Source organism: Garra rufa, chromosome 5 (genome assembly GCF_049309525.1).
Source record: "Garra rufa chromosome 5, GarRuf1.0, whole genome shotgun sequence".
Lineage (NCBI taxonomy): Eukaryota > Metazoa > Chordata > Actinopteri > Cypriniformes > Cyprinidae > Garra > Garra rufa.
The window spans coordinates 12,576,540-12,599,793 of NC_133365.1; the positions used below are offsets into that span (position 1 = coordinate 12,576,540).

Below are 23,254 nucleotides of genomic sequence, written 5' to 3' on the forward strand. Positions count from 1 at the left end.
TACAGAATTTTAACTTGCAAACTTTACTAAAATACTAAAAAAATGCATAAGTGTAGTTTATTTCCCCCAAATAAAGGATTATGTGTTCCCTTTTGTCACTACTGAAATAATGGTGACATGTTTTGAGCGTGACTGTTTCGGTAGTGGTAAATTTATGGAATAACACCCCAAAATAACCCAATGATGCACTGTAAAAGGTTTTCACCAGTTCCAACTTAAAAACCAAAGTTTAGCAGCTGCCTTAAAATGTTAAGTTAAATCAACTTAAGTCATTTAAACTCACAAGTTTAATCAACTCCTTTTTATTGTAAAAAGTTCAAATGACTTGTAGTTTTAAGCTGATTTAACTTAAAAATTTAAGGCAGCTGCTAAACTTTTTAAGTTAAATCTGGTGAAAACTTTTTACAGTGTATCACTAAAAAGATACTTTTAAAAACAACAATGGAAAAAATACAATTATTTCTGTATCATTTTCATAAGTTTAGGGGTTAGGGTTCAGGACTGTCACCTCCCTACTGAATATACCCAATAAATAATGATTTAATATATATTGAGCTTAATAATATTTTAAATATTATTGTGGGTTTCAATAGATAATGTAAGGATCTTGGTAAACATCTAAGGTTTAAATACTTACGCTTTTTAAATGTTTTTTTTTTTTGCACTAATTCTGTAGAATAGCCCATATACTTTATTATGATGCTTACATTGCACATCCATTAAAATGTGTACATTAAATAGTATGTTTCTTCTATTTGAATTTGCATGAGAAATAATTACAGGAGGGACAATAAAACATTAACTTGATTTTCGTTTTTAACTATGTATTTTTTTTATTATTTACTTATTTATTTTAAAATTAGTTTGAGCTAAAACAACTTTTTTTGTAAGACTTTTGTACTAGATATGCTGAGTCTTTCTCATAGGAAATTAACTGTTATTTCATGAAGGGAAATAATATGAACATCAGCGAATAATTTGATGTTGGCTACTTTCATGTTGAACATTGCTGCATTACTTTAAATAGTTTGTCAGATTTTTAAAAAAGTTTTAGATTAAATGTGGGGTCTGTTGGGGTCAACAGAAAGCTATTATACACTGGCATTTTTTTTACCCATTTTTCACTAACTAACTGCAGTCTGAAGGCCTTTACTGCTTGAAAAACTTAGAGGTGTTTGCTTAAACCAAAAAATCAAAACCAGTTTGCAACTACACTTACATACTGCTGTCCAGGATTATTATGTCCAGGCCTCTCTATCAGGTGTTATGATAGAGAAACCCCTTAGCAAATGACCTGAAACCAGATTCAATGTACAATTTTAATATTCAAGATTTGAAATTATCTGCTGAACTTTAAGAGTTTGACCAAGAGCCAATAAATAGTGTCAAAGACTTCCTGCAGTAATGAGGGGACAAACTGCTGGGGTGATTAACACCTATATGTGTGTGTGTGGGTCTGTATGGGTTTGGAGGAAGTGTTAGGGAACCCTTGGCCTCTAAAGTAAGATGCACCCCCCTTCCCTCCCAGATCCAGAGATTGTTGTTTCTACACACCTTTGTGGCCAGGCTGGAGCACAAACTGGGAACTGGGAGAGACAAAGAGACAGATCAAAGACGAGACTGATGTTTTGACAGAAGTGCACATACACACCTCTGTCCTCTTTGAAGTGATGGAAAGGTAGCAACTCAAGGATAGTCCTAGCAGGTCATTGGCTTCGGAAGCTACAAACCTCTGGACAAGTTACTTCAGTTTGTCGCTCCAGACTTATGGTCATGTATCTCCCAGAGGAACGGCCTGTGCTGGATATACCTTACCAAATGAATCATTTGGCTAATAACTATGGATATTATCCACAAGGTAAGACTATTTTTACATCTCTCATGTTTTTTGACTTTCAAATTTGATTTTAGGTTTATTTATTGTTTTTCAATTGATTGATTTTTGTGAATACTGCTTTCAAATAGCAAACAAGTGCCATTTTGGAGTGCTAATGTTGTATGTATGAAATACTGCAATGAATAAAATCTGAAATTATAATATGATTAGACTATAAGGAACCTATTTTCCGGACTCAACACGGCCTCAATAGCAACATGAACAGTTCTGAAGCTGAACTGACCTCTCTGCCGGTTCATGTATCACTGCAAGATCGAGAGCTTTGGGACAAATTCAGCAATATTGGCACAGAGATGCTGATTACTAAATCTGGCAGGTATGCACTCACATGACTAAATTAAGTCTTTTTAACATTTATAATAATGTGTATACATTTAGTGATACTACAAATGTGTAATTGAATTGCATTGCGATTTTGACCCTATTATAGTGCATGCAATCTTATATATTTGTTAATGTATCAATAGTCAGGATACAAAGGGAAAAGCAGTGTTATTAAGTGCATTAGTGTACTATTCGTTTAGGTGAATAGTTCATAATCCTGAAAGAATTATAAATCAGAAAGTACATTTTGGAGTGCATCTTCTAATATGTGATGACTAATTGTTATGATGTGTTTCCGGTGTGCGTTTATTTCAGGCGGATGTTTCCCAGCTGCAAAGTAACAGTGACAGGACTGAATCCAAAAGTCAAGTATGTGGTGATAATGGACATGGTGCCGTTTGATAACCACAAGTACAAGGTACCTCCCCTCCACCCCTCCCTTATGGCACATACACACATACTCACTTCAACCCCCTCTAACCTCCCTCACAAACACACACGTACACTAGCATTCAAAAGTTTGGGGTCAGTCAGTATGATTTTTTAAAAAACAATAAATTAATTAATATTTTTGTTTAGCTTTAAATTGCTAAAAAATGATATCGAAGACATTTTTTAGTGTTACAAAAATCCTGAAAATGTATCACGATTTTCTTCGAAAATTCTTAAAACATTGATGATAGCAATAATCCAAAATCAGAATATTATAATGATTTCTGAAGGATCATGTGACACTTGGTGAACATAAGATACTTATTTTAATAACATTAAAAAACCTTTCCCACCTAGTTTTGAACTGTACTACAACATTAGTTTACTATTAAGCATTTTTTTTTTTGCTTATCCACCTTATTTTTTTTTTTCCGTAAGAGTGGGCAACCCTTCTGAGAAAAACAGCTAAAAAATGTTGGCTGAACTTAGCTGGTTTAAGCTGGAAGTAGCTTGTTTTAGCTGGTCTCCCAGACTGGCCAGGCTGGAAAAGTGACCAAAACCAGTCTAAAACCAGCCTGCTGACCAGCTAAGACCAGCCAACCAACCTAGGCTGGTTTTAGCGTTTTGTTTTTTTTTTAACCAGGGAATGGTCACTTGTACATTTTGGGTCTGGCTACCGGTCTCGTCTATTTTTAGCTGTACAAAAAAACTAGTTTTGCTGCTTGATATTGCAAATTGGTGTGTCTTACCATATTATTTTTGTGTACTATCTTAATTATGAGCATACTGATTTAGTGCAAACAGTTCTACCGTTACTGCATGTTGTTATTCTTCTAGCTATTTTCGTAATTTCGGCTAATGAACCAGAAGTCTTGCCCATAGGCTTACTTCTGAGTTTAAGAATATGGTGCATACATTCTAAGTGTCTATCTACGTTTTATTACTATACATCACTCTCGAGCACAAAACCAGTCGGAATAGTTCACTTTCCGAACAAAAATTTACAGATAATGTACTGATCCCCTTGTCATCCAAGATGTTCATGTCTTTCTTTCTTCAGTCATAAAGAAATGGTGTTTTTTGGGGAAAACATTTCAGGATTTCTCTCTATATAATGGACTTCTATGGTGCCCCTGAGTTTGAACGTCTAAAATGCAGTTTAAATGCAGCTTCAAAGAGCTCTAAATGATCCCAGCTGTGGAAGAAGGGTCTTATCTAGCGAAACGATGGGTTATTTTCTAAAAACATTTACAAGTTATATACTTTCTAATCTCAAATGCTTGTCTTGCCGAGCTAGACAAGATGAGCATTTAGGTTAAAAAGTATATAAATTGTAATTTTTTTTAGAAAATAACTGATCGTTTTGCTAGATAAGACCCTTCTTTCCTCGGCTGTGATCGTTTAGAGCTCTTTGAAGCAGCATTTAAACTGCATTTTGGAAGTTCAAACTCGGGGGCACCATAGAAGTCCATTATATGGAGAGAAATCCTGAAATGTTTTCCTCAAAAAACATAATTTCCTTACGACTGAAGAAAGAAAGACATGAACATCTTGGATGAGAAGGGGGTCAGTACATTATCTGTAAATTTTTGTTCTGAAAGTGAACTACTCCTTTAAGTAGCAAGGGTACATTTGTAGCAATAGCCAAAAATACACTGTATAGGTCAAAATTATCGAATTTTCTTTTATGCCAAAAATCATTAGGATAAAAAGATGCCCTACCGTAAATATTTCAAAACTTAATTTTTGCTTAGTAATATGCATTGCTAGGATTTTCAATTGGACAACTTTAAAGATTTTTTTTTTGCACCTTCAGATTCCAGATTTTCAAATAGTTATATCTTGACCAAATATTGTCCTATCCTAACAAACCTATGACTGGTTTTGTGGTCCTAGGCCACATATCATAATGCTGCAAACCTGATAGATGTGTGAATATTTTTCAAAGTTATGAACAACAAAACCAAAGACCTAAACCTAAAATCTATGTGTGAATGAGTAGTGATAGAGTTATAGTTAATTGTTGTTGTCTTCATTACTTTTAATATGGTCCTATATTGTTACAGTGGAATAAAGATCGTTGGGAAGTGAATGGTTCAACTGATCCACACCTGCCCAATCGGTTCTTCATCCATCCCGACTCTCCTGCACCTGGAGAGAAATGGATGCAGTATCCAATCTCCTTTCACAAGCTCAAACTGACCAACAACACCCTCAACTCTAATGGCTTGGTGAGTTTTTGTCAAAACAGGGAAACAGGGATGACTTTTTGGATGACTTTTTCAACCATTTATACTTTTATTTCTCTCCATGTTTGTTAGGTGGTTCTCCACTCCATGCACAAATATCAGCCTCGTCTACACATAGTCCAATCTCCAGACCCCTGTAACCCTCACAACCCTGGCGGTTACCTGCGCTTCACCTTCCCAGAATCTGCTTTTATAGCTGTCACAGCCTACCAGAACCAGGAGGTGAGGACAGACATTTAACATGAGATGAATAATAGAGACCTTTAAAACAATGTGAATATAGGTCTTTCAGAGCTGGCATTTAAAGAAACTTTTCATTAGAGCTCCACTGCCATCTAGTGGGACACATTTATAAAGATAAAAAGCTAATTAAAATATCAGCTCTTTTTCATTAGTCCATTTTTGAATGGTTTATTTGCGTTGGTTGGCATGTCTGTGGTTTTTGCTGATGGGATTCTTTCTCTTCATCAATACAGATTACAAAACTCAAGATTGACAACAACCCATTTGCCAAAGGCTTTCGTGATAATGGACTGAACAGGAAAAGGTGAGAGACACCATATGTGACCCTGGACCACAAAACCAGTCTTAAGTCGCTGGGGTATATTTGTAGCAACAGCCAAAAATACATTGTATGGGTCAAAATTATTGGTTTTTCTTTTATGCCAAAAATCATTAGGAAATTAAGTAAAGATCATGTTCCATGAAGATTTTTTGTAAAATTCCTACTATAAATATATAAAAATGTAATTTTTGATTAGTAATATGCATTGTTAAGAACTTAATTTGGACAACTTTAAAGGTGATTTTCTCAGTATTTTGATTTTTTTTTTTGCACCCTCAGATTCCACATTTTCAAATAGATGTATATCGGCCAAATATTGTCCTATCCTAACAAACCATACATCAATAGAAAGCTTATTTATTGAGCTTTCATATGATGTATATATCTCAGTTTTGTAAAATTTAACCTTATGACTGGTTTTGTGGTCCAGGGTCACATTAGAAATCAGTTCAATTAGAGAAAATTATTAGGTCTGGTCACCACAAAAAGAAGTGATGGAGAGCTATTTTCATCATTTCTTTCTTTAATTCAGGACAATTCTCCTACAAATGTTTCCTTTACAGAATATAGCATCAGGGCTGATTTTTTTTAGTGAAATTTATAGATAATGTACTCAACCCCTTGTCATCCAAGATGTTCATGTCTTTCTTCAGTCGTAAAAAAAAAAAAAAAAAAAAGTTTTTGGAGGAAAACATTTCAGGATTTCTCTCCATATAATGGACTTCTATGGTGCCCCCGAGTTTGAACTTCCAAAAGTGCAGTTTAAATGCAGCTTCAAAGGGCTCTAAATGATCCCAGCCGAGGAAGAAGGGTCTTATCTAGCGAAACGATCATTTATTTTCTAAAAACATTTACAATTTATATACTTTTTAATCTCTACACAGAGTACACACAGAGCTAGACAAGATGAGCATTTGAGGTTAAAAAGTATATAAATTGTAATTTTTTTTTTAGAAAATAACAGATCGTTTTGCTAGATAAGACCCTTCTTTCCTCGGCTGTGATCGTTTAGAGCCCTTTTAAACTGCATTTTGGAAGTTCAAACTCGGGGGCACCATAGAAGTCCATTATATCGAGAGAAATCCTGAAATGTTTTCCTCAAAAAACATAATTTCCTTACGACTGAAGAAAGAAAACCATAAACATCTTGGTTGACAAGAGGGTGAGTGCATTATCTGTACATTTTTGTTCTGAAAGTGAACTACTTCTTTAATAGAATTGTCCTGACTGTTGTCCCTCCAATCCTAACAATTATTTCTGATATTTTCAGTCAATATAATCTTTGTAATTTCTCCTCCTTAGGTTTAGAGAGAAAGAGAGTCAAGAGAGCCAGGATTCAGATGGACAGGCCAAACAGGATTTGACACCAAATGAGCATGGTATGATTTCCTGAGAGAATAATAATAATATTCAATGTAGCTTTACATTATATGTGACCCTGGACCACAAAACCAGTCATAAAGGTCAATGTTTTGAACATTTTCCATTAATGAGTTGATGTATGGTTTGTTAGGATAGGACAATTTTAGGCCGAGATACGACTATTTGAATATTAAAAATTAAAAAATGAAATATTGAGAAAAACACCTTTAAATTTTTCCAAGTGATGTCTTAGCAATGCATATTACTAATCAAAAATTAAGTTTTGATATATTTACGGTAGGAAATTTACAAAATATCTTCATGGAACATGATGTTTACTTAATATCCTAAAGATTTTTGGCATAAAAGAGAAATCAGTCATTTTGACCCATACAATGTTTTTTTGGCTATTGCCCTTGTGGTACAGGGTCAAATGTTTCTTGTTTCTTTTCTGATGACCTGATGTCCAGCAGAGGGGATTTTTAACCTCAATAGGGTCACCTTGATGTGCCCTACATTTTATTAACCACATAATGAACTTTTTTCTTTCTGCTTTTTTTTGGACAGACTATACTAAATCTGTATTTCTTCTTTTGTCCACAAGCAGTGGGACAATCACAGAAAGATGAGGATGTGGATGTGACTGTGTCCAGTTCTGTTGACTGCAGCAGAATGCTGAGTTCTTCAGAAGTGGCTTCCTCTGTCACCCCCAACCCTTTCATATCAGCCTTCATAAACCCCAGCACTGCTGGAGGACCTTCACCCCATCAGACCCACACCATTCTCAGCCTTAATAGCAGACACCTGAACAGGTGAGTCTGGCTCTCATTCTGCCTGGGAAATTTTGTGATGCATTGAATATCACACTACAATCAAACCACAATATTATTTTGCATTGCTACTGGAAAATTGTCATTCTTGCTGTAGACCTATGTATTGCATTTAATCTTAGAGATTTAGGGATGCAAACTTAGATCAGATACAGTAAGAGCCTTTAGACCATATGAAAAGGTTTAAAAATTACTATAGCAAGGTTACTATTGTAAGGTAAAATTAAAAATGAATAAATAATACAAATAATTTTATGAAACAAGAATACAATTACAAAGGATTCTTAATATTTTTGCTTTCAGATGTTGCACCACAGAGCTTTATGCTTTCTGGTTTTAAGCTTATTTAGGCTTAAAACCTAGTTTGGATTTAAAACTGTAATTTTCGCTGAAAAGTGAAACATTTGGATCCCTGGAATTATTGAGATTATATTATTCTCAGTTTATGAGCTTTTAGACAACTGCATGCTGACTTGTGAAAAGCTTACATTTGAAGTGTTTTGATAATTAAACACAGCATTGTCCTCCAAAATACTATTAATGCTGATTATTATTATTGCAAAAAATTTCTTTTTAACCAAATTCTAAAAATGAAACAAATTTATACATTACCAGTCAAGTTTTTGAACAGTAAGAAAAAAGAAAAGTATCTTTGCTCACCAAGCGTGAATTTATTTAATTCAAAGTACAGCAAAAATAATACAATTTTATGTTTGAATATATTTCAAAATGTAATTTATTCCTGGGATTTCAAAGCTGAATCGTTAGCGTCATTTCTCCAGTCACAGGATCTTTCAGAAATCCTTCTAGTATTCCGATTTGAAAAACATTTGTTATTTTTATTATGTTAAAAACAGTTGAGTTGATGAACAAATAAACATTAATCTAAAATAGAAATAGAGATCTTTTTTAACATTATAAATGTCTTTATCATTACTTTTTACATTAAAATGTAAAGCATCCTTGCTAAAACAAATGATAAATTTTCCAAAAAAAATATGAATAAAAAATTATACTGACTCCAAGCTTTTGAACAGTATAAAGTTTTTTATTTCAGATAAATGCTGAAAAAAAAAATGCTAAAAAATGTTTCTTGAACAGCAAATCAGCATATTAGAAAGGTTTCTGAAGAATCATGTGACACTGAAGAAAATTTAGCTTTGGTCACAGAAATAAATTACATTTTAAAATATATTCAAAAATAAATTAAATTAAATAGTAAAAATATTTCAACATTTTACTGTTTTTGTAATGCTTTGGATCAAATAAATGCAGGCTACTTGAGCAGAAGAGAATTCTTTAAAAACATTAGAAATCTTACTGTTCAAAAACTTTTGATTTAAAGTGTATATAAAAGAAATTTCTTACTTTATTAATTACAGGATTTTACTATCAAATAAAACATATTTAATAGTATAGAACAAGAGTAAAATTACAAGTAAAATTCTTAATTTGTTTTCAAATGTTACTCTATAGAATTTCTATTCTTGCAGAAACCCTATTTGTAACTGCACTGAAAAGTGACAAGTTTTTATCCCTCAAGATTAAAATTATTCTCAGTTCATCACTTTCTAGACAACAGCTACATACAGAATTGACAGTTTCCTCCAGTCCTCCAAAATAACGGTGTCAATTTTTATTCCAAGTCCCAGAGAAGCCAGACCCTCCAGCCTGCATAGTCTGTGTGCAGCTCTACCCATGGCCCAGAGCTCCTGCGTCCAGTCCTCCACAGCAGACCTCAGCAGACTGCCATCTCACATCAGCAGCCCTCTAAACCCTCAGCAGCACCATCACCACAGCAGCCCAGCCTCTCAAACCCCAGGCAGATCCATAATTCAGCTCCAGCCTTATTTTCGGACCTCTCCCCGTCCCTCACGACAATGTCCTGACATTGAATTGCCCCTCCCTCTGCCTCCTAAACTGAGCCGGATGCAACTCCCTGAAAGTGCTCTGAGGAACCTGGAGATGACCCCAGTCTCAGACTATGTGAATCCAAGGCCCCTCACCGACATCCTCAACAGGATCCATTTTCGAGCGTTAGCCTCAGGGCCATCAGGGAAGGTCCTGCAAAATCCCCCCCAACCTGAGCAGTACCTCCGTGGGTCAGACCGAGAGCTGCGTCCGCAGGTTTATCCAGCGGAATACATCGATCAGCAGTTCACATTAAACAGCATGCTGAACAGCCAGACTGAACACAGATCACAGATGGACTATATCAGTGCCAGACCACTAACTGAATACTACTGTGAACAGCAGAGTGGGAAATGAAGTTTTCGAGTCATCATCTAATTATGCTGCATTCTGTTGCTCATTTCCAGCAGAGACTGCACTGCTCTGCATTACTAGATTACGAACCAGATTAAAGTTAAACACTGAGGGGTTCCCAACCAAAGAATGTAAATATTATTTTCAGTGGGATACGAGGTTGTTGTTATCTGTCGCTAATGTCCATATTTATGTTTAGTCTGTCTGTGCTGTCTAAACTCTAAATGTCTAAAGTCAACATGAAACCAACATTGACTAAACTTCCTAGTTGTAACATTTAAACAAGCATTTCCTCTAAAGCTGCTTTGAAACTATTTGTGTTGTGAAAGTGCTGTACAAATAACTTTCTTTTTTTCAAATCTATGTTTTTAAACAGAATCAAGGATTTTTAATCAGACTGAAATTATTTTCCTTTTCTGTTAATTTCGCTTAAAGGGGTCATCGGATGCCCATTTTCCACAAGTTCATATGATTCTTTAGGGTCTTAATGAAAAGTCCATAATATACTTTGGTTAAAAATTCTCAATAGTAGTGTAAAAAAACCACCCTTTTTACCCTTTTTATTAAGAAAGGCCATTTGCAAAGATGCATAAAAAACCCCTATACTCACTTCTGCTCTGGGTGAAGCTGCATCACGAATGATTCACACGAACATAGACGCATATGTAGATCAGGATCGGCATCCAACAACAGAACACCTCAATCGCTCGATTAGAGTCTTCCTCTGCACCTAAGTCGACACAATGGCGATCGTATTCGGACTGTTTCAGCTCGGTGAGGGCGGGGTCTAAGGTAAGACGCTCATGTCAATCAATTGTGTTTCGTCACACCGACAAGACGCTGAGAATGACCTGATTTTAAAAAGGGGACATTACTTTTAAAGATTAAAAAAATACCACTGGGTGGATTTTTATCATTGTAGGGTGGTTGTGTACACAAACTGCCAACACACATTAATGTGCAAACAACAAACAACATGTAAAAGTTAGTTTTGCATCCGATGACCCCTTTAATCCACACAGGTTGTTGGTTAACCACTCCATCTAGTGAACACCAATTTTTTAATTATTCAATTGACCCTTCACAAACAGCTTGATTGACAGCCGATCTGACCAGTCATAATGCAAAATCCGCCATTTTGTCTGACAAACTAATCAGACAGGCAAGTAGATTAATAAGTTAATAGTTAATAAGTTGAGTTAATAAGTTGAGTTTTACCGTTTTGAAATCCATTCAGCCGTTCTCCTGTTCTGGCGATATCACTTTTAGCATAGCTTAGCATAGATCATTGAATCTTATTAGACCAATAGCATCGCGTTCAAAAATGACCAACGAGTTTCCATATTTGTTGTATTTAAAACTTGACTCTTCTGTAGTTATATCGTGTACTAAGACCGGTGGAAATGCAAAGCTGCGAGTTTCTAGGCCGATAAGATTAGGAACTACACTTCCATTCCGGCGTAATAGTCAAGGAAGTTTGCTGCCGTAATATGGACGCAGCAGGCGGAGTATTATCAGAAATGAGTTCCCACCCGTATAGTTTGCACATGTGCTGCATGGTATTACTGCTCCTGCTTCGGCCATATTACGGCAGCAAACTTCCTTGACTATTACGCCGGAATGGGAGTGTAGTTCCTAATCTTATCAGCCTAGAAAATTGAAGTTTTGCATTTCCACCGGTCTTAGTACACGATATAACTACAGAAGAGTCAAGTTTTAAATAGGACAAATATCGAAACTTGTTTTGGTCATTTTTGAACAGTTTTGGAGAAAATTCGATGTTTCCCCATTCTTAGAGATAGGAGCTGCACTTGCATGTCCGAGAGGTGTTTCAAAGATGGCCGCCAAGTGAACTAGTGACTAGTCTTAAAGGGACTTCGGCTTTTATTAGATTTTAAACATGCCCAGTTTGCAGTTCGACGTTTAGGTGTTGATTAGAAACTTCTTGAAAACGCTTGAAAACACTAATGTGGGCGGAGAGCATTTTAGTTTCAAATGTATTCGAATTAATGTAGCCTAAGTCAGAGGTCACCAAATTGATCCTGGAGGGCCAGTGTCCTGCAGAGTTTAGCTCCAACTTGCCTAAACACACCTGCCTGGAAGTTTCAGGTATACCCATTAAGACTTTGATTAGCTGGTTAAGGTGTGTTTGATTAAGGTTGGAGCTAAACTCTGTAGAACCGAGTGCAGTGACCCCTGGCCTAAGATCTCTGAACACTTCTGATTAGCCGTTGAGCTCAAGAAATCAACAGATACGTCTGTGATTGGCTACAATGTTAAATGCTGTAAAAACATGTTGTATTTAGAAACCTTTGAAGGGCTACAGAGCACAAACAGAGACATAACACACTGGAGTCTGCCTTGAGGTGATGGCCGCTTACTTTCAGTTAGTTGTTTATTAGGAGTTCAAGCACGTAGATAGTAATTTTTTAGAATGAATAAAACTGATCACGCAGACCAAACCATAAGTCCTAGTACTTGAAACTTGGAGGGATGATAATACTCACACCACCGACAACGTCCCCAAGGCTCACCCCAATCGGCCTGACGGGTTGCTACAGCGATCAAAGGTAGGAAATCACTCATAACTTCTAAACCATCAGTCGCAGGCTCAAGTGTCTTCACCTCTGATAAAACGTGAGCCTGGCAAAATTTTCTGGTATTTTGGATTTCTTGAAAAACCTTTTGCAAACTAGTCCTATGTTTTCGGAACCAAACCAGTGCAGAAAGATTCTATAGAGTAAATATCAAAAATTATCAAAAAAAGTTTAACTTTTGACTCACCGTTGCAAAGGGATGCAAAAACGTTCAAAAGAGCCACTTTTAGTAAAATGCCTATAACTCCTGAAAGGCATGATATATCTCCGCCAAACTCAGAACCCTTATGTAAGAGCTCAATCTGAGGTCGCAGGACAAAAATCGCGGAGCTTGGCCACTTGGTGGCGCTGTAAGAGGGGGGAAAAAAAAAACATAAAAATGGGTATACCTCCCTGTTGAAAAAAACAGCATATGCTGGTTAGGTTTAAGCTGGTCCTTAGCTGGTCATTGTCTGGTTCTAAACTGGTCAGGACCATTTTAGGACCAGCATAAACCAGCATCTATGCTTCAAAACCAACCTAACCATCATATGCTTTTCAACAGGGCTACGCAACCATTTGTCCTATCAACATGGAAATCACTGTGCATGGTCTTGGTCCAATGTGCCACAAGTGTCTATTAGCAGATTAACGTATCTCAAAAAAACATGGCCGCCATTGGCCAATGAAGTTTGAGCACCTATTTGACAAGGTTAACGGAGGCCGATCGGAACGAAACTTGGTGGGCCCGTTTAACTCATGGCCCTAAAGCTTTATGGCCCTAAAGAAATTTGAAAGAAATTGGCCACTGGCGGCGATATCACATTTTTCAAGGGCATCAATGAGAGTATATTGTGGAAAACTGCACATACACGTGATGTTCGTATAATATGATAGAACATAGAAATACACATTTTCTCCGAATCATCCTAGCCACCCAGGGTTTGAAAACCACTGCTGTGCATGTATCGGTCTAAACAGCAAATATTTCACACGCGAAACAACATAAATCAAGTTGAATTTATTGACTGTGATCAGAAACATTTCTTATTAGATACATATGTATACTATATATTCATTCTACAAGTTATAGGCATTAACTATATGCACTGCTATTAACACATTCTCAGTATGTGATTGTTAGTGGTGAAAACATCACACAACTCTATAGCACAAACACACTCAGTTCAGAAATAACAGCTCTCATTAGTTAAGATTAAGCATAGAAAAGTGTTTAAAGCTTGAAGTTGATTTGAAATGCGTCTTATAAACAATGGCTACAGTTCCCTTTTCCCCAGTTGAAACAGATATTAATGTCAAAATAACAAACACACTTCATTTTGAAGAATGAAAATTGAACATCAATTTTAATGAACTTGTTTCGGACAAACAGAACATTGTTTCACAAATACTTCTGCCAAAGTGTACTGTAAAAAAAAAAATATATATATTTGGCATCTGATTAGAAATGAGCAAAAGACCCGATCATTTATGATTCAGCAGCACTATAAAAGAAAAGCAGATATACTGTGACAAACTGATGTTTGGCAAACTGATTTGTATTCTCATGACACAGTTGCAAGCCTAAGAAAACAAAACTAAAATAGTCACTCTCAATGGAAAAACCAGCAAAAGCAGAGTTAAAATTCACATATACCTGATAGAGCTCTCACATTATCTGGACGTTGATAATTAGTACTTTAGGAATAAAGAATACAAGTGACATTATATTGTGGTTAAAACATAAAAAAAAAGGAAGAATTCCTGTCATAAGCTGCATCACTGATTAAAAAAAAACTAAAATTCAATATGGGAAAAAACTGTAAGGCATAGAGTATCTTCAATGAAACTATGTTCAAATGTACAGCGTATATCAATCAAACTTCTAGACTTAACAGTAGACAAAAGAGTGCACTGGGATCTGTACTGTCAGTTTGGCTGCAGTCATAATATCTAATGGAAGAGGACATAAGCTTTATAATCTTAATAAACATTAGGTGAGGTAAATTATAGAAGTATTATAAGTTTTTCTGCATTTAAAAAATAAAGATGCTTTTTTCTAAATCCTTTAGTTTTGGCCTTTGCTTGGCATCTTGGTACAAATGCATTCGGACCACTATTTATTATCTAAAAATAGGCAAAACATTCTCAAAGAATATACATACAGATATGATTATGAATCAAATGGCGAAAGTGTTATTCGACCTACAACCCTAAAAGCAAAATTTGAAAGAGTAACAAACTGATTGTTTTCACCCCACTATAAAAAAATATTAAATTACTAGAGTGTTTCATGTTTGAACTGTACAAAAAGATGTTTACAAATAAACGTATTGGTTAGATAAACTAAAAGTCAGTTCTCCTCATTCCTGCGTTACTATTTTACCTGAACGGCAATGTCTTCACAACGATAAATGTTTTTTAGAGGCCCAGTTGATCAATCCACTAAACATGCTGTAACAAACCTAATGGTTCTTCTACGCTATACTTCTATATATCATCATACATTGCATAAATGTAACTGTGAATACAACCTTAGCTACCCATTAAAATGGGAATACTTCCTCATCTTCTAAATCACTACATACACATAGATCTGCAGCTGCCCACTAGTGAAACAGTTCTGTGATTAACAAAATTACTATGATTGAGGTACGTCGTTTAAACATAAAAGGCAAATAAACAGACAAAAAAAAAAAAAGGATATTTGTGACAAAACAAGAGCACATGCAGAGAATCTGGTCCTGCAGAGGTAAGGCACCAGGGGTCTGACAAAATCAATTCCTCATTTCTGTAAAAAGAAAACAGCTTTCAAGTGTTTCTGTTCAAGGCAATTATTGTGGGAGTGTCGGAAAAGCAGCAGAGTGGAAGGAGCGTGTTCAAGCTTGAGGATTGGTCATTTTCTGAAGCAATGGGATCTGTAGAGAAACAACACATTTATTTAAATGTTTATACTGACAGAACATTATATATTTTACGTGGTCCTGGTCAGCGCTTGAAATACCGACTGCTTTGGTCGCATATGCTCCTAAAATTTAATCTGCGCAACCTCAAATTATATTTGGGAGCATTTGTGCGAGTGCGAGAAATTGTTGTGGTGCGACTTGGTTTCATTTCTTTACAAAACTTTCACTCGCCTAACTACATACATAGAGTGCTGTGAGCTGATACAGTGACAGCTTCGCCGTTCTCTCTAACATTAGAACCGGCCCCTTTTTTCCGGATTTGCACAAACTGCATTGCAATTAGGGGTGTGTGATATGAGGATTTTTGATTGTGGACAATTAAAAGGTCTCTACAATCTGCTTTTGAAGAAATATACTATTTTTGGTGCTACAGCGCACATTCTGTCAGATGCAATTCTGTTGCAATTTACTGTACAATGTGGCATATATACATTCACATCAAATGATAACTCAGCAGTAGAGCTCCACTTACAAAGGAGCTTTATTTCCACTGGCCGCACGCACATTCAAAAGCAATTTTAATACCCCACGTTTAGAGAGCGACTCTGCAATGTGCACAAATTAGGCTACATAACATATCTAGGCTGTTATTAGTATGTGGGCTATAATCAGTTGTGTAGTTGTCTATACTGCCCTCCAAAGGCAAAGTGCAGTAACTACGCGAACACTGAAACTGAGAAAAATGCCTTTAAAGTTTTTACAACAGCAAGTCAAACATGTTGACACTCTTGTTTCTCTGAACGTTTCTCTGAAACGGGACAAAATTGAACCAGGAGACTGCCACAAGACAAAACGGTTGTCACAAAGTCCATTTTAAGCCTTAACTCAATTTTGACCAAATGTGTAGTTACTGCGCTTTGCCTTTGGAGGGCAGTATAGCTCTGTATCATGCTTGAAAAATTCTGTCACTATTTGTACTTTGAATATTGAAAGAGTAGCCTACTTTGATTATGGCTGCATTTATTGTCTACACGACTAAGAAAGAACTGTGTCATTTAATTTTTGCTATTTATACTGTATATTGTTTAAAAATGCATTGGTTGCCTCTAATTTAAATGGCTATATAAAAAATGGCTTTCAGAATCAGCCCACTTGCTTGTGAAACATCAGCAATCAAAATCAGCAATGAAGAATCAAGATCAGTGCATTACTAAAAAGAAATTGGGTGCTCCTAAATTTTTTTTTTTGGGTGCTCCTAACTCCTTGAAGTTGGGAGCACTAGTGCTACCATGTAAAAAAGTTAATTTTGAGCCCTGCTGGTGGTTATTTATTCTCTCATCCAGCTCTACATTCTGAAAAATACTAATGTCAAATTAGTAATAAGACCAGTAAAAATGAATACGTTTATTCTTTGTGGACTAGTGCTGTCAAAACTAGCACGGTAACACAGGTGATTAATTTTTTAAAGTCAACGGTGTTAAAAATATTTAATGCAACGCAGGGGCGGGACTAGGGTTGGCCACCGCACTTACAACTGCTGCTTCTGTCTTGACAAGAAGTGCATTTATTTAGTCACAGAATGACTTTATAACCACATCAAACAGGAGACTTTTCAGACAGCGCCAGGTGCTAGTCGAATGAGCGTGGGAACAGAACAGGTGATGAGGAGATTCAGTAGAACAACAGTGAAATGTGGTCAGATTAGATGTTGTCAGGCCACATGCCAGTAAAAAACGAATTTACCTGTTCTGTCAGCTGTTATACTGTGCTCGTAGCACACACCCTTCAATTGCTGTAGCCGGTATCATTACTGTACAAATACTGTAGCCTGTATCATTTCATATTAAAGTGTGAATTAAACTACGAGTATGCGCATCAGATCTGCGTCATGTTCAGCAGCGGCAGCTCTTAAAGTAATAGCAGCCAAATAACATAATAACCCAAAAAAAGATTTTCCTAGAGACATCCATAATATTGGTATCAGTGATACCTTCAGGCATAAAAAATATTTAACAAATATTTAAAAAAAGATATATAATTTAATATAAAATGTAATATAAAAGTATATTAATGTTAGGCGAGTTTAACTGATTAATCGTGATTAATTTCAAAAATAAAATGTGATTTATTTGTTAATTTTTTGTAACTGATTGACATCACTAGTGTGGACACATGAGATGAATTTAAAGTGACAGAAAGGAATTTCAAACTTAAACAATTCAAGTAAATGCTGTTTTTTGTTTAAACTCTCTGTATACTTGTATTCACCTTGGACAGATCCACTCCTGTGAGGGCGTTTACAGAAACGGGTAGTTCAGCCAATAGACGATTGACTTCCCCAGTGATACGGCCACCGTCGCCACTCAGGATCACAATCTCATTGGTACGGCTCAAGGGTGCTGCCACCTGTCCAGCAATCTGTTAACACAAGGAAAACACATTCAGCTTTAATGTTTACAAAAGACTTAAAATTAGCATTTTAACTATTGGTAGTGTCAAAAGAGGTCTGATCACACTCAAAAGATTAGTCCACTTCCAGAATTAAACATTTCTGATAAGTCTTTCTTTCTTCATTCAAAAAGAAATTAAGGTTTTTGAGGAAATCATTCCAGGATTTTTCTCCATATAGTGCACTTTAATGTGAGTCAATGGGATGAAGGTCCAAAATGCAGTTTAAATGCAGCTTTAAAGTTTTTTTTACATGATCCCAGCTCTACATCCATGATCTCACACAAGGTCATGAGCAGGTAGTTCTTCGTCAGTGTACTTCGCTGAAAAAAGGTAGGGATCTCATTTTCTCCTCCAACTTCAAAATTGCCCAACATCGTTGTTTTACCATATTTTTGTAAAGGGCGACTATCTTTGACTATCTTTGCAAGTTTGCTTTGTAAACACTGGGTCGGTACTTTCACCTACGTCACGAGTGACCTTTTCAACATGAATATGTTATGTGTGAAGTTGTGGGTGCAGAGCTGGTGCAAGATGAGCATTTGTGGTTAAAAAGTATAGACATTTTTATTTTTTGTAACAAAGTAACCAATCATTTTGCTAGACAAGACCCTTATTCCTCGGATGGGATCGTGTAGAACTCTTTGAAGCTGCAGTTTGAACACTTTGATTCCAGTGAAGTCCACTATATGGAAAAAAAAAACTTTTGTTTTCCTCAAAAATCTTAATTTCTTTTCACCAGAAGATAGAAAGACATAAACATATTGGATGACATGGGGGTGAGTAAATTATCAGGAAATTTATATTCTGGAAGTGAACTATACAGAAGGAAAAAAAAAACATTGGAACACACTGCATCTGTAATTACTGTAATCTAATTCACATTTGTTCATAGTTCCACACACCTTTGGCAGAGCCTCCAGGACGAGGGCTGTCTTTGCAGCTTCGCCGTACTGCTGATAGGCCTCAGCTTTGAGCCTCATCTTCTCTGCTTCAGCTTTACCCACAGCCTCAATGGAGCCAGCCTCTGCTTCTCCAATACGCTTAATCTTCTCTGCTTCAGCCTGGGCCGTCAACACCTTCTTTATCCTGACAGAGAGAAGCAGAAGACAGAATGACTTCTGAAGCCTTTGTTCTTTCCTTTCTTTCCTCCCTAAATTAATTATACCAATCGTTCACTCGTGTTACTTACTTCATTGCCTCTGCGAGCTGCTGCATCTTATAGGCTTCAGCCTCAGCTGGTCTCTTCACGGTGGCGATCAGCTCTTTATCTGTCCTGAGGATCTCCTTTTCTTCAATGGAGATCTGCTTCTTCCTCTGAACCACTTCGATCTCAATCTCCTCCAGTCTGATCTTCTGCTGCTCCTTGGCTGCCTGAAGCTCATAGGCCAATTGCGCTTCAGCTTTCTGAGATGGGTGAAAGGAAAGAATGATTGTATATGTTGAAACTGGGTGTCCACAAACTTGTTTCACATAATTGATTAAAGGGCACCCATTATGCTCCTTTTTACAATATGTAATATTGGTATTGGGTGTCCCCAGAATGTGTGTGAAGTGTCAGCTCAAAATACCCCACAGATCATTTATTGTAACACGTGGAAATGTGTCTAAAACAAAAAAGAGCTGCTTGGGTGTGTATCACTTTAAATGCAAATGAGCTGCATATTCCCGCCCCGTCTGCAGAAAAGTGTATACCTACAGCAATAAACATGGAGGACAGCGTACAACCAAACAACTCACTGAGGGCAGAAACTATGACAATGCAAAACTGTCAGTCAGCAGCCGTAGGCGGGGCCTAAACAATGTGATGTCACACTGCTTAGAGAATCAAAACGGCATGCCTAATGAAATGTTTTTTGAGGGATTTTGCATATGCATTTGCAGTGTTTACATCTTAAAATAAGCAGAGGAATAACTCAGCTCTACCTTTGTGTTCACTTCTTGATTGAAGGCAGCCTTCTGCATCTCCAGCTCTCTCTTTGAGTCTGCCATTCTTGTATCGGCTTGGAATTTCACATCCATCATCTCCCTCTTACATTCTGCTTCCTAAAACAAGGAATAAGGCATGTGAGCAAGAAAAAGTCCACAGCACTCACTTTTTCAAATTTTTTCCACTTACAGAAATATTCTGCGCTTTTTTTGTTTGGATTCGAATACAATTTGGTGAAAAAAATACTTTGTTCTCTGCATTGAACACTTGGTCTTTAAATAGCCAGTCCTGTACTGAGTGAAATTTTGATTTTGGTTTTAGTACTTTTATCTAAATTTGGTCATGCTTATTTAATGTTCATGACAAAAGGGTTTTAAACTGTATATACTGTACACTATTGTTCAAAAGTTTAGGTTTGGTAAGAGTTAGAATTCTGAAAAATGTCTTATTCTTGCCAAATCTGCATTTATTTGATCAAAATACAGTTAAGTAGTGATATTGTAAAATATTACAATTTTAAAAAAGTTTTTCCTATTTGTATTATATTTTAAAATGTAATTTATAAAACTGAAATGTCAGCAGCCATTACTTTAGTCTTCAGTGTTACATTACCTTATAGAAGATGATGCTGATTGCTGCTCAAGAAACATTTATTATTAGTATAAATTAGTGGTGGGCCTTTATCGGCGTTAACGTGCTGCGTTAACGTGAGACTCTTATCGGGCGATAAAAAAAATATCGCCGTTAATCTATTCTCAAAGTTGGGTTGGGAGCTGGGTCTAAACTACGCAAGATATGATGACTTTCACCTTGATATTTTAGCGCGGATGACGTATACCTAGTCGAATTGCACTGTAGGGGGCGAGAACGAGTCTTCAACTTCTGTGAAATTACCACATCAAATGAGACGTGCAAACATGGATGCAGCTATGAAGCCGCTTCAGGGCAGGTGCGTTGCTAGACCCTTTTTACTGGGGCACGTGAGTTATAATTTACTTTGATAATCCCGAAATAAAGACATTAAACTATATGCAACAGCTGAATTGACGCTTCTAAAAGCAACGCAGTTTAATGGAAGACTATGCACGCAGAAATCCATGCCCGTGCGCGTCTGTGTATTTAGCGGCAACGCCCACGTCGTGCAGCCTTTTGCGCAGAAGTACTTGGTTACACAAGTTTGTATAGGTACTTATGTTGTAAATGCAATTGTCAAGCAGTTTGTGATGCATTTTGGAAACAGGAGATGAGCGCCTGATCTAATGCGCCACCTGGCCCGTTCTCGAAGACTTACTATTAGTCATTATTTGGGTAGCACACATATTCTGAATGCCTTCAGCAGAATTCAAATTAGCCATTTTAATCTAGATTAATCTAGATTAATTTCAAGATTTAATCTAGATTAATCTAGATTAAAAAAATTAATCTATGCCCACCCCTAGTATAAATGCTGACAGCTGTGCTGTCTAATATTTCTGTAAAAACCGTGATCCAGTTTTTTGACAAAATTCTCTGATGAATACAAAGTTAAAACAGCATGTATTTGTTATAAAAAATATTTGCTTCAATAATGCAAGCCATTTAATTTGTCCTTGCAGAATAAAAGTATTAATTCAAAAAAATCTTACTAACCCAAACAATTTAAGATGTTTTTCTTCTCAGATATGTCTAAAATGATTCTAACCTGAATGTTCAAAATTCTATCAAAATGAACATAAATTATTTTGACATCCTGATGATCATTATTTTCCTCTGACCATTTTATCTGTAAAGGTTTTATTTATTAAATATTTACATTTTTAAGCATTTTCGGCTCTATTTTGTATGATAGTCAGCTCACCCTAATTCCGGCGTCTCTCTCTGCTTCAGCCACACCAATGTCAGCATCTCTTTGAACAGCAGCAGTCTGGGATTTTCCCAGTGAGCTCAAATATTCCACCTTATCGTAGACATCCTGATGGGAGAAAACCGATAACATTATCACCCTGATACGTGCAATGGGTTTGAAGGATCCTGAATGATTATTAAAAACAGTAAAAGGCAAAGTAAAACAGAAACTCTATTCATGTGTATCCATGTACCAGTGTAAGCATACCTTAATAGTAAAGCTTAGAATCTCAATGCCCATTCTGCCCACATCGGGTGCCGCCACCTCTCTCACCAGCTTGGCAAACTGATCTCTATCCTGGTAGATCTGCTCCACTGTCAGAGTCCCTGTAAACATAAGCAAATGAGGTTAGTGGGAACGTGAAAGACATGATGCTTCCTCACTTTTGTGTTCGTCTGTCATCCAGGAAATTGACTGAAGTCTGCCATTATGAAGGACATAATTAATTTTCCGAAAGCAGCTTTCAACCATATAACATCACTCTACGAATGATCTGTTGAAATAGTGGCTGCTGGCAATAACTTGAATCTAACAGTAACTGTGCATACTGTCTGAACTCTTCACAGTTACGGTTAAGAGCGTGCTATTGAAGATTGACACAAGTGTCCAGCGTCACTCACCCAGAATAGAGCGTAGGTGACCTTCCAGTGTCTGCAGAATGACACTTTTAATCTCTGCCACAGTTTTGCCCAGGAACTGTTCACAGGCATAACCCAGCAGCTCATTATCAGTCATGACCTTCACCTGGTAGCAGAACACACATAGTCATGGACCAATACTGACATACACTGGATCACAGCATGCACTCAAACATAGACAGTAGAACAGTCACCTGGTGTGTTATTGTACACATTTATGGTTGTGAATTGCTATAATACAGCAAAAAATGTTTCAGAGACACACTCTAGCATCTTGACAGTCTTTATTATACATAATCTTTGACACATTTAAAAGAATATTTTCCAGGTCTGAGGGACAGAGATTTAGCACAACCAAATCTGCTGGATGTTGTAATGTTGTGTTGTAACTGAGGTTGTGGTTTATTGAGGGACACACTTCAATCAGTATTCATGGTACTCTGAATTTTTATGCTTTTTAAAGCTTGCAAATCAGAATGTAAAATAACCATATGTTTATGGTGTTGATAAAAAGAATATAAAATAAAATGTTTAAGGAGTCCAAATTTCTCATTACATTCACGCATTGTGAGGGGCTGGGCAATACATATAACATACACATTTACATAAAAAATTATTATAAAATAGGTCATAGCAAAACTTACAACATTGCTTTTATTTATTTTACATTTAAGTTTTCTAAAGGCTGCATTTATACTTGGCATTAACATGTGACCTTTATCCGGATATTGTCCACATACACATTGAAAAGACAAGTGTAAACGGACTTCCGAATGTTATCCGATCAGCATGTCCTGGTCCAGAAGTATTCAAGGACGCATTGTGATCAGATCTCAGTGTAATGTAAATGCAATCCAACCATCATGTCTACATTCGTAGGTCGACGTCACGCAAAACACCTCTCTCCCGAACTGTGGAATGCCAGTGAGACTCATACAGTTATTTTC

General features: G+C 36.4%; 2 protein-coding genes across 3 annotated transcripts in view; one reads left to right on the forward strand and one right to left on the reverse strand.

Moving 5' to 3' along the window:
* Positions 1-1,328: 1,328 nt before the first annotated feature.
* Positions 1,329-10,160, forward strand: tbx16l (T-box transcription factor 16, like). Its single transcript, XM_073841352.1, has 9 exons — positions 1,329-1,858; positions 2,048-2,213; positions 2,537-2,639; positions 4,720-4,884; positions 4,975-5,124; positions 5,379-5,449; positions 6,770-6,846; positions 7,434-7,641; positions 9,306-10,160. Exons 1-9 carry the CDS (start codon positions 1,768-1,770, stop codon positions 9,925-9,927), a joined length of 1,653 nt encoding a protein of 550 aa, XP_073697453.1. The 5' UTR covers positions 1,329-1,767; the 3' UTR covers positions 9,928-10,160.
* A 3,346-nt stretch (positions 10,161-13,506) lies between these two features.
* Positions 13,507-23,254, reverse strand: part of flot2a (flotillin 2a) — a 30,138-nt gene continuing 20,390 nt past the window's right edge. For both annotated transcript variants that reach the window (XM_073840829.1, XM_073840830.1), the window contains exons 4-11: positions 22,290-22,413; positions 21,877-21,995; positions 21,622-21,735; positions 19,781-19,900; positions 19,047-19,261; positions 18,760-18,943; positions 17,675-17,824; positions 13,507-15,418 (exon numbers count right to left, since the gene is read on the reverse strand). In XM_073840829.1, the coding sequence (XP_073696930.1) occupies positions 15,380-15,418; positions 17,675-17,824; positions 18,760-18,943; positions 19,047-19,261; positions 19,781-19,900; positions 21,622-21,735; positions 21,877-21,995; positions 22,290-22,413 (1,065 nt within the window). In that variant the 3' untranslated portion in view covers positions 13,507-15,379. The remainder of the gene's footprint in view (positions 15,419-17,674; positions 17,825-18,759; positions 18,944-19,046; positions 19,262-19,780; positions 19,901-21,621; positions 21,736-21,876; positions 21,996-22,289; positions 22,414-23,254) is intronic.